Source organism: Excalfactoria chinensis, chromosome 8, assembly GCF_039878825.1.
Source record: "Excalfactoria chinensis isolate bCotChi1 chromosome 8, bCotChi1.hap2, whole genome shotgun sequence".
Classification (NCBI taxonomy): Eukaryota; Metazoa; Chordata; class Aves; order Galliformes; family Phasianidae; genus Excalfactoria; species Excalfactoria chinensis.
Window position 1 is genome coordinate 6,108,854 of NC_092832.1, and position 11,695 is coordinate 6,120,548.

Here is an 11,695-nt window from a genome sequence, read left to right on the forward strand (position 1 = left end):
TTTGCTGCCAAGTATAGCATGGTATATATACCAACTGGAACAAATAATGTAATGAAAATGACTTGGAACCTGATGGTTCTGCTACTGATTACTTCAAAGGTAAGTTAAGTTGTATTAGCTTTCATGGAAAGCAACACCTGGCATTGAGTAGAATTACAGCATTCATCAACCTGATGAAATAGCATCTTCTGTTTTTGAACCTTGGCTTATTTTCCAAGACAAGCAAATAATGTAGATGTTAATAATATAATAAATGTTGTGTACTTTGTGGAATTAATTTGTAACATGAAAGGTGAAAGGAATGGAAAACTTCAATCCTGGCCTGTGGTACTGCAGTTACTGCTTTACACAGATGCACAGCAGGGAATCCGACTATAAACTTGTGTCTCAAAGGTGACAGTCCAAGGCCACGGTGTGACAGCCTGAGCCTGATCAACTTGGTGTGAAATAGCACAGAAACAGCTCAGATATTTTATGCAAACTGCTCTGCAACACAGTGATTAAAATGTATCCGTCTGTGGAGTCTCTAGATACTACTTTTCCAATTCTGACAACCCAGTAGCTGCTTTTCACTCCCTTAGCAGTGAAAGGAAGACAGACAGCTCTTCTATTACAGGAGTGTTTTTTTTAACAGCTAAATAAATGTTAGCAAAACCACACTTGAAATTTTAACATAGCAGTTCTGAAATGAAATTACTAAGGCATAAACTTGAAACAAAGCTTACAGTTTTAAATGTGAAAAGCTTTTAGTCATTTTTTCCATTTATGTTGTTTGCTTATTTCAATATTATACAGCCCAGTAAATGTACAGCCTTACTGCTTGCTCTGTCTATAGGGTTCCAGACTGGACGATCAAAGATGTGCTCCTCCATCATCTGCAAAAGGACCAACTGTACCAGATGAGGACTTTTTCAGCCTCATTGTACGATCCCAAGCTAAGAGGATGGATGAACAAAGAGTCCACTTACCCTCTGCTATAAAAGGACCAAGTTCTAGCTGAGGAGATGCACAGCTCACACTGTACAGTAGCATCTTTTGTTTTTGTTTGCTGGAAAAACATGTGTCTTTTTACAAAGAACTGCAATTAGTAGTTTTGTCTCCTTTAAAATCACTTCTTGTCTAATAGAAGCACCACACTTGTGATTGGTAGTTGGAGTTACGTCTTTGGATCTGGCAGCTACTTTTAGCTGTGTCTGAGATACGGATTACTGTATCTCCCTCTTAATTGCCTCTAGTTTATGAACATTAATAGCAGTTTTTTTCTCCCTCAAGTTATTGTTGCTGGTGTGCGATCTCTTCCGCACCTAGTTTGAGTCCTAGGTAGGTATGCTCTTTGTAAGGATAAAGACTTGATTTTTTTTCTGATTTGTACCTCCCTGAAAAAAGGTCCCATTTTCTTTTATACTTTTTTAAATAAAAGTAATCAAGAAATTACTTCAATACTGACTCAGTCTTTGCTTCCTCTAACCTGTGCTTCTGCTTCATGTTAATTAAAGAAAAAACAAGAACAGAATTAACTAAATCAAAATCTTATCTGGTCTACTCCTCTTCAAAATGAAAATACTCTTTTAAAAATGTACTGGGTTTATTTTGTTAATATCTCCTTAAGTATGGAATTGCACTAAGTAATGCATGGAACACTCAGAACTAGTTTATAAAGTTATACCTGTATGTTAAGTAGCAGCAGTCAGTGTAATTCTAAAAGCTGATGTACATTCGCATCACCTCAAGTATTCCTTGCACTAGGAGTCTCACAGGGATGGTAAGCACTTGGCATGGGCTGCTTTTACTTGAGTGTTTCCTATTGGCTTTTGATGTCCTTGACCCAAACTGATGCAACATCAGTTTCTCACACCTCTGCACAGGATTAAGTTAAAAGAACATTATTAAGATTTCCTTAAACTGGGCATCATGATGATTAATGTTTCTACTTCCTGAAAATTGATTTTAAACCATAAAAAAACAAGTATTGTTCTGAAACCTCACTTCTAGATGCCATTATTCTTATATGAGTGATATATGACTACCAGCAACTTTCTTCAAGTGGTTTTCCAGTTACCTGATTAGCCTTATTTTTGCCCATCATAGAATATCTGTTCTTTCCTACCAGAGAGTATCTGCTTTTACTCAGAATGTGTCACACAAACTTGATGTTAAGCAAGCAGCCACAAGGCTGTTCTCCTGGCTGCTTGTTTACTTCAAAATCCATTTCTTTCAAGTTCCCCAAAAAGTATGCAATAATCTCATACTATAAAACCTTACAGCTATACTAATTAATACTTTGGCCAAAGATGAGTTCTCATCAGCTTACTGAGCTCTCCTCTCCATCTGAGAACTAGAACGGAGATAGCAGGTATGTGATAATTACATGTTAGACAAAGCTTACCGCAGAGCGTGGGGATGCGTCAGTCTCCTTCCTGTGCCTTGCATGTACTGCTCCTCCTCTCTTCAGCTGCTTCCACTTCACAATGTTGTACTTCCACGTTTCTGTTAGGATCACAGTTTTTTCCACTCTCTTGCTCTGCTTTATCTGTCCATTGCTTCTGATGCTCAAGTGTCTTTTCTCCGGTAAGGGCTGCAGCTGGTGAAGTTTCTAGTCTACAAACTTCAGCCTCAGTGTGCAATCTATTCTGTAAAAATTAATAAGTTATTAATCAAGCAACCCAAACTGATGATATTTGTAGCTTTGAGTGTCTCTCATTTCCAGAGACAGAACTCCCTGAAATCTCCCAACTTCAAAGGATTATTGATACCCTTTTTTTTTTCCTCCAGAAGGAAATGTTACATGGAATACTCACAATCTAGAGTATAAATCTGTTTTATATTTTCTGTAATTCACAGAATAGTTTTCTTCTTTCCCCTTCCTTCTCTGGGTAACCTATTTTCCCTGACAGTACAGTGTTCAAGTGTTTTAATTCTGGAGGTTCCTGTCACAGTTAACCATGGCTCCATATTTTTCCAGAATATATCATGCCCAAGATAATCTATAGCTCCTTATAGGGTAACACTACATCTTCCCTACCAGGTTTGAGTTAAGCTTGTTGCTTAAGCCCATTCTAGCAGACAACACTGAAATCTATCAAACCTAATCCCAAGGAGCGCCCAGACTAACGTACACCAGCTTCTGTTTTTTGAGCATCTTCTGCTTGCACATCTGGCTCTGCACTTGCATGCAGCACATCAGGATTGCTGCTGCTGTTTCCAGGTCTCATCTGAACATCTCTCTCATAAGGGCCTCTGTAAATGCTAGGAGTCTTCTGTGAATAGTAGCCATCGGATTTACTCCCATCATACTGGCCGAAGTCTATTTCCTCCTGTTGACCATCAGGTAGAGGAAGCCTCTTCTTCTGAGAAGGCATTAAGCATCTTATCACAGACACTGATGATGCTGCGCCATAGCAGAAAGCCTGGGGGAGGGAAGACAAAACAAAAGCTAAACCATTGCAGCCTACAGTTTTCACACAGAATTCAAAGCCACAAAACTAAAAAATACTGAAATAAAACTGCTGATAATCAAATGGCTATAACAAAATTCAAACCTTCTGCACAGTGCAGCAGCTGCCACACTGTAATTCAGCTTTTGTGCTACAATAAAGACACAGAGGAGTTTAACACTGCTCTCATGTACGAAATGCAATTTCACGCATCACTGTGTAGTGACTCTTAGGAAAGAAATGGGAACAAAGTTGAAGTAAACTGCGATACAGTCTGGGATTTCAAGCAGTTTAATGCTATTTTATCCCAAATTGAACTTAAAAAGATTATGAGAAAAAAATTCCTTGCACAAACTATTTCACCTGTGCTATGAAATCTGTTTACAATACAAATAAGAAATAAATAATGATATTTCAATACATTTAATATGTAAAAAATAAATTTGAGCTTCTTAATACTATAAATGCATACGAACCAGAATGAACAGAGCCATCATGATGAGCACCGGAACCTGCAGAATCAGTGGTATCTCCTTCATAAGTGCTCTGATGAATTCACCAATACCTTGTCCCACGTGCTTCAAAGGCTCAGTTACAAAGGTGGTAAAAGTAATAGCCAATGCCTAGAGAAGTACAAATGGAAGCCTGGTGTTGGGATGGGTTACAAGGAAACACAAAGAGTCTCTTTGGGTCTGACTTTTACCTTTGTTGGTGGAACAAGCAAAACAGGATTTACTAGCAGAGTTTCGTAGTACTTCTGACATGGATCATCCTGAAATGTCCACTGTCTTCTGAGCCATCCTGAAGTCAAAGCAAGGATGCATTCTCACTACTTGTTAAAACATATCTTATGACACAGTAGTAACACACAGGGAGTAACACTTCAACTACAGATGGAAGAGAAATCTAGATATGGTTCAAGGCCAAGATTTATGTTCAGCAACCTAAAGGTGAGCCTGGCTGTGCAGTTTATCCACTCAGAGGGGGCTGAGGAAGGAGAGGGAATGCAGGAAAGAAAGAGAAGGAACTATGGTTTTCCTATGCTGAGTCATGAAAAGTTCTCTTTATTAGGATAAATTGAGTCCCTAGAGATCATAGATGAGAAATAAGCACAGCCAGTGGAATCACTTCACATCTGGCACGTTTTGTCCACAGCCGTTGAAACAGAAGCAGTGTTGAGTGTTATTACTTATCTGCCAGGCTGCAAGTATGCTTAAGAATGTATATGCTAGATTTCAGGAGAAAATCTGAGTGAGCAGAAAGATTTTATTCTTAAGGGAACTCAAAGCTTTACGTAATCTACGACATTAGTGTTTCTGTAGTTTGATTTCAATGAAATCATATCATAACCCACTGAAAGTTAACACAAACAGAGCAGTCACAGCCACTGAATTTCAAAGGCAAGACCATGGCAGGCATCATTAGTCTACTTGCTATAGTACAGGATAATAAATACTGGTCAATAACAATTCAGCCATCTCTGTAAAATAACAGAAGTAGATTAAATAGATGCATATCAACAGCTGCATTCACATGACTGGCTGATGGAAAACTACCTTTAATCCTGCTGTCCTATCTTCAGTAACCTACACTGAGCAGTGCTGGAGACAGCAGCTGGCAGAACATTCACAGGTCAAGTTTAGATGGAAAAGAAGCAACTCCATGACAAACTCTAAGCACATCATTTTTTATGTCAGCTCTCCTTCAAAGGCTAGAAAGGGAAGTCTTGTGACATGGAAGAATGGTGAATCCTTATAATTGTGTACTACTCAAGAACATTCAGCATGCTTACAATTCACGAAGAAATTAGTGTGTGTTGGACACAATTACTGAATATTTTGTGATCTTAAAAGCTACTACAAAACAATGAAAAAGCATATTTACCAATAAGGCTCTCTCTCCAGTCCAACTTCTCAGCACAGACGTTATCAAACTGCCCCATTTTGGCAATTTCTGCTTGATGCTGTGCAAAAGCCCGCTGCAGGAGAATCAGAAATAATTGTGAGAAATAAAGACAGGTTAAGGTTCATCACGTATCTGAAAAAGCAAAACAAACTCACTTTGAGTTTCTCAGTAGGGACAAATAGTTTTCAGAAGGCAGCGACTGCTTCAAAGATGCTGCTGCCACCTCAGCACAGCCCCGGGACAGCTCCAGAGCAGCCCCCAGCCCAAGGCAGAGCACACACTGGGCCCTGAGCAGCCCTGCTGCCAGTCAGGGGCACGATGTCCAACCTGCCTGCCGTGCAGCAACCTGCTGTGCCACACAGGAGTCCCACAGCTGTGTGGGAATTACCTGGCAATGCTGTCACAAAAGCTTGCTGCCTAGACAGAGCTAGGTTCTAAGTACTAGGTGGGGATGGATAAAGACCTACCACCACAGCTACCTCTGATTTATTCTCCACATGGAGTTGGAATTACCCAAACAGCAAACTTGAATATTTAAACATATAAATTCAAGACAAAAGCAATCTGACATCATCTCGCCTTGAAAAGGTTTCTAGATTAAAACTGCAGACAGCTGCTATGAACCTACTAAAACATGATGACTTTCTCTCCTATTTTTTAAATAACTCCATTAACACAAACACCCACATTCATTTGAATGTTGCTTTACAGTTTGCAACTGAAAATGCAGCAGAAAAAAATTCCAAGCAAAACATCAGCTGAAAAATTCTGACAATGAGTGACTCTAAGCAAGTGCCCTGGAGCTCAAGAGCCACCCCGCTGTGGCACTGCCCTGCTCTGGGCTGTGATAAGCCACAGGGAGATCCTGATAGCAAGACATGAGGTGCCACATTTGGCATCACGCTACAGCTCAGTAGGACAAGTTCCTTGTCATTAAGAGCAAGGCCATCATTCAGTCAGCTGCTCCATGATCATTAATGAAGCACTTATCTCTGGTCTATCAATCACCTATTAAACGGTTTCACTTCATCCAGGGAATCTTTATAAAGAAAGAAAGCAATACTTTTTCATGATACTTCTAGCAAGCTCCTCTAGATGGACTTCAAGTCAAGGAGCACGACTTGCCCACACAGCGTAATCACCACTCCACTGCTTATTGATTTATGTGCACCCCTGTGGCAAGGGATGAACTGGCAGCATCATTCGTTAGGCTTAATACACTTTGCAACACACAGACTTTTCTTCCCTTTATTTTGCAGACAACTGAATTAAGTTCCTCATAACTATCCAATGTTAAGCCTAAAAGCAATTAAGATTTCAAAACAACTTACCTTATATAAGTAAAGCCAATTCCATGCAAAACTTATGAGAAAACTTATTAGTAAAACCCGTTTCAGCTGAACAAACCAATGGATACGTGTCCACAGCTCTGTAGCTATTATAATCACAACACACACTAAGCACAAGAGTATCTGAAAAGGAAAACAGGATTATCATTCAGAATCGGAATTTTTCAGGCTTACTCTGAGGACATTTGAAGGAATTCCCAGCTTTTGTTTTTACTGGCATCATTTACACAGCGCAGCTGAAAAACGTATTGCTTTCACAGCATACCTGCTGCAGTACAAAGTAAACAAGTGTCACTGCTCTGATCATTTTGCCATTTCTTCCTTATGCTATTTATAACACTACCTATTCGAATTTCTATCTACAAAACTAGTATAATTCAGCACTTGAGTTGCAAGGCACACAGTATGAATCACAGAGTGACTGCTGCCACCTGCTGTGGGTTGGTTAGGAGACAAAGTTCTGTTCTAAGTACCAGCAGCAGAACTTCACAGCCTTTTTCCAATGGAGGATTGCTAGGCCCAAAGTGGCGCTGATGACAGCTTGCTTTTTCATTGGGCACCAAGAAACCCCCCACAACCAGACAAACTATTCTCAAGTTCTTTTTATCTCATAAATATTAGCATATTTTGTAAAGATTTATTGCAAGAGCTTCAGCTTACCCTCAGTTCAGCACTCTGTATCTCCTTTTTAAAGGATACAACATTTCTACACTATACAACAGTACATAAAATTTTTCCACATAACTCCCAAAAACTCGAACCTAATCTAAGGCTCCAAACATATGCTACTCTCAATAGCAATACATTCCAGCTCCTATAGAAACCAGCAGCTACAGCATCTATTTAAACGAGAGACAAATCTGGACAGCTGACAACCCGTGCATTATGAATATAAGCCATGATGACAAACCAATGGAGCCCAAAGAGTCCCACAGCACAGTCAAAAAAGACCCAAAAAAAAGAGAATGCATTCCAGAAAGAAGAATCTCAGTGCTGCAAGTAGAAAGGAGCAGAGGAAGTTACAAGTTTGATTTGTGTTTCAAATAACTACCTGCCCTACAGCTTCAAAAGGAAGAGCTTATGACAGGGCTTCATGCAGTGCTAAGGTGGTAATATTGCTTCACAAAGAAACAGGAGAAAACAGAAATGAACACAAGTGTACTGCCTTCCTTCCCTTACCATAAACACATTATACAGATCAATCCCAAAGGTGTCTTCAAATCTCCAGTGCCAAGCTTTATAGTCGTGGTGCTTAAAATTGACCAAGATGTTGCTAAGCGCATCATCCACAGCACCGGACTGCCACGCTTCCTCCTGCAGGAACCGGAGGATCTCCATGTGCGTCTGTTTGGTAAGGATAATCTCAGCATCGTAATGCACTTGGTCCATGTTTCCCTCGGGCTGAATTAAAAGCAAGACAGAACAGTACTTCCAATAGGCAACCTTAAGCACATATGTAAGAAAAATGGTATTCTGCTGCAAAATCCTGATTACGAGCCCTGATTACGTACCAGCCACCTTTTGTGGTAGAGTGCAGGATGAAGACCTACACACAACAAAAATGCAGCTGCTTTGTTGGCTCCCAGCTCTACTGCAATAACCTTATAATGATGCACTGGGTCATCTCTCCTCTGATTTAAATTTTACAGCCACTTCTCCCTGACAGGCACTCACACTGACGCACTATGGATGCCACTGAACTTCTTCATGACTGGCTAACACAGACAGCCTTTAAAAGGGAAATAAGAAATGTTACATTGTTAAACGTAACACTCTTCAAAAATATTCATTTTACCAATTGCTAAAAAAGCCTTGTTCTACCCCTGGATGAAATAAGAAGTATCTTTCTGAAGGCAATATAATGAAGAAATAGATGTGTTGATTCTTACACGCAAACTCAAAGCTGCTGCTCTTAAATAATAATCAGTCTTAAAGAGAAACCTACAAGGGCTACCATGAACAAATAAGGAATCCGGCTCTCCCGAGTTTAACAGCTGCTGAGCTGAACCGGATCCGGCATTACTACAAACAGCTGCATCCCAGCAACACATACTGCGCTCTGTGCTCTCAGCTCACACACTGCTGCTGGATGCTTCGCAGATCCAGGGACAACTGTGCCTCTCATGAGTAAACAGCACAAACTGACAGCGATACTGCATGCACACATTGCCGCCAGTTTTTAATCCACAATTCGGTTCCCTTCATTTTAATGGGAAGTATGACAGAATGAACTCCAATTCACTTTTAATGCATTTTCAGATACTCACAAGGCCAAGTTTCCTAGCTTCATTTAAAATCTTATTCAAGTACCGCTTAAAAATATAAAAGCTCCGGCTTTCACGAGATTTGGCGTTCCTCTTCTCACATTCTGCAATCTGCAACGCAAAGACATTTCCACTCGCTTGTTGCTCAAACGTTGTTTGGTTCATAGAACAAACAAATATCACCAACACAAGAAACTCATGATTAACAGGGTCACGTGTCTGTATTTTAGCAATAATCCCACAATCAATACATCAGACACAAATCACATGCAGTTGCTAAAGAGCTTTTCACACTGCTGCTGCTTTCCATGGCATTGGCCAGTACTGGAGGGATTTCAGATCTGGTAGTGAAATGGTTTGAATGCCAACATCGGTAGGACTAGAAAAAACTACAGATCTGGATCTCCTTAAGTTCCAAGTTTGTACCATGTAAACATACCAAGTAAAACAATACCAACATCCCATTCCACTTGGGGTCTCCCAATGACTGAGTGCTATGCAAGCATCACTGCATCCTTCTGACCTCAGATAAGCAGCAGTGCGGGGCACCTGGGGGGCTTCTGAGAGAGCTGCTGCCACTGCAGGCTGTGGGAAGCCACAAGTGTGCTCTTCCTACCCACAGCCCAGCCCTTCAGACCCACCCGAAATGAACAGCTCAAATGCAAAGTCAGATTCTCTAGGCTGAGGCAGCATGAAATAACACAACTGCAACATTCAAACTGTCAGTGCTGCACATAGCTCCTACCAGCTTCCATTCTATAACAGTGTTTCAGTAAACAGCCCGTAACAAAGCAGTAATTTGGAACCGAAATCCAAGCATTTTCAGTGTTTCCTCTAGCATCACACAGAGAGGTTCCCTCTAAGCAATGCAGGGTTTCCCAAACTGAACTGACAATGCTTGATGCTACCTATGGCACCCACCACCTCTGCATCAGGCACAAATGGAAACTGGAAAATATTCTGAGGTTCCGTAACAAACCTTCTGCTGCAGAGAATCCACTTCTCTGGAACAACTTGATAAGTTTTCAGTGACAGTTCCATCCACTGTCTTATCCTCAGAATCATGATAGTTTACCTGAAGTTACATTAGAAAAACAAACGTTCAGAATCCAAGACTTTAATCAACATGCCATGTTACGCTTCTACAAACAGGTCGCTGACTGGCAGGAGCAAAGGTGCTAAAACACAAGGGTTGGTCTTCACTGCAAACGCTCTCAGCTACGTTCCATTGGATCTCTGCTGTTATTTCAGGCTCCAAACCAACAGCTGCCTTACACCTGTCTGCAGGCTGCCCCCAAAAGGAGAGGTCTTGCCCTTTCCCCTTGGCTGAGCACTGTTGAGCACACGAGCCCCAGAGCATCAGATTAGATAATGTTTGGCTAACCACTGACTCAGCAAATGAAGGGGCAGCTTCCAGCCAGCCCAAATCCCCAGCCCTGCTGGCCATACAGACAGACTGAAAGTCAACAGAGCTGCATTCCTTGCTGCATGCCTTCCTCAGCTTTCCAGCTTCCCCCTTCACTCTGAAGTAGCATCTCTGGGAACTGTCTGGGAACTGAACTGAGGTTCATAAAACAATGTTCTGAAATACTTAAGTATTATTCAAGACTACGAAACCAAAATTTAAAGCTGAAGAATGACAAAGGTGCTCGTGCAGCCAGCCATAGCTCACAGTGCTCTGTGTGACAAGAATAATCAACAATGCATCATCTTAAAATCATATTTTCATAGTTCATATTCTCCATGTTCCCATAGTACTGACAGCACAGCATTGCCCCAGTCCTGATCTTCCTTCTGAGGGCTGTGATGCCCAGCACAGTACAACTCCATCTAGTTTCACAACAATCTCACGCAACAAACAGGTTTTACCCCTTTATTACAGGGGAGTTCGATAGCTGAACTCAAACGTTACCCATTAACCAGACGCTTCATTTTCAGATACATAACGCTGTGCTCTGGTGCCCAGCGAAAGCCACTCAGCGCAGCACTTCCCAGAGCAAAGATATAGATGTACAGTACTCTTCTGTCTACAGAGACCAGATCGTATCTTTACAGAACGATAGAAGGAGAACGACTGTAACACTTCATAAGTGCGCGATTTAAGGGCAACGTCTCAGCAGGACACGGCTCAGGACAGACAGACGCTCAAGCGCTTTCCGCACCTTGTAAGGCCTTCGCATCGTTCCCGACGCCGCGTCGTAGTTGAGCATATCGGTGGGGTCGATCCAATCGTCGTCCTGGGCCCCGCCGCCCGCCAGCACGGCCGCGCACAGCACCAGCACCAGCATCGCTGCTTCCACAGCGCGGGGCTTCACGGCGGGGCGGGGGGGGACCGCTTCCGTGCGAGGGCTGAAACGGCCGCACAACACAGAGCAAACGTTCTCGTCACCATCGCCGCTCCCGCCCTCTCCTCGGGGCCTCGCAGCCCGCCCCGCCCGGCGGTTCCCGTCAGAGCCGCCGCCACAGCCGCCGCCCCAACGGCCGCCGCTCGGCCTCGCGCCCGCACCGGGCCTCGCGCGGGGCCCCTCGTACCTGAGCGCCGCAGACCGTCTCTCCGCGCTCCCCCCGGCCCAGCACACGCCGCACCGGCAGCTCCAAACCGGCAGGGAGGGCCCGCGGCTTCTCCCCGCCCCTTACGCCGCCGACCCCTCCGCGCAGCCCCGCCGCGAGGCGCGCAGGCGCGGCCCGGCCCTCAGGGCACGGAGAGACAGCGGGGCGGACAGAGAGACAAGGGCCGCGCGCC

The 11,695-nt window shown here is 42.8% G+C and overlaps 2 protein-coding genes across 5 annotated transcripts in view; one reads left to right on the top strand and one right to left on the bottom strand.

Moving 5' to 3' along the window:
- The window catches only part of GPSM2 (G protein signaling modulator 2), a 24,414-nt gene extending 22,974 nt beyond the window's left edge, over positions 1 to 1,440 (top strand). For all 3 annotated transcript variants that reach the window (XM_072342909.1, XM_072342908.1, XM_072342907.1), the window contains one exon: positions 836 to 1,440. In XM_072342909.1, coding sequence (XP_072199010.1) covers positions 836 to 1,000 — 165 coding nt within the window. In that variant the 3' untranslated portion in view covers positions 1,001 to 1,440. The remainder of the gene's footprint in view (positions 1 to 835) is intronic.
- CLCC1 (chloride channel CLIC like 1) overlaps positions 1 to 11,610 on the bottom strand; it is a 13,405-nt gene extending 1,795 nt beyond the window's left edge. Inside the window, exons 1-11 of one of the 2 annotated variants that reach the window (XM_072342910.1) lie at positions 11,485 to 11,610; positions 11,115 to 11,301; positions 9,932 to 10,027; positions 8,956 to 9,063; positions 7,868 to 8,089; positions 6,671 to 6,811; positions 5,319 to 5,412; positions 4,138 to 4,235; positions 3,911 to 4,057; positions 3,117 to 3,407; positions 2,387 to 2,630 (exon numbers count right to left, since the gene is read on the bottom strand). In XM_072342910.1, the coding sequence (XP_072199011.1) occupies positions 2,406 to 2,630; positions 3,117 to 3,407; positions 3,911 to 4,057; positions 4,138 to 4,235; positions 5,319 to 5,412; positions 6,671 to 6,811; positions 7,868 to 8,089; positions 8,956 to 9,063; positions 9,932 to 10,027; positions 11,115 to 11,240 (1,548 nt within the window). In that variant the 5' untranslated portion in view covers positions 11,241 to 11,301; positions 11,485 to 11,610 and the 3' untranslated portion in view covers positions 2,387 to 2,405. Of the gene's footprint in view, positions 1 to 2,386; positions 2,631 to 3,116; positions 3,408 to 3,910; positions 4,058 to 4,137; positions 4,236 to 5,318; positions 5,413 to 6,670; positions 6,812 to 7,867; positions 8,090 to 8,955; positions 9,064 to 9,931; positions 10,028 to 11,114; positions 11,302 to 11,484 lie in introns of those variants that run through there. The other variant, XM_072342911.1, reaches the window with a different exon arrangement.
- Positions 11,611 to 11,695: the final 85 nt, after the last annotated feature.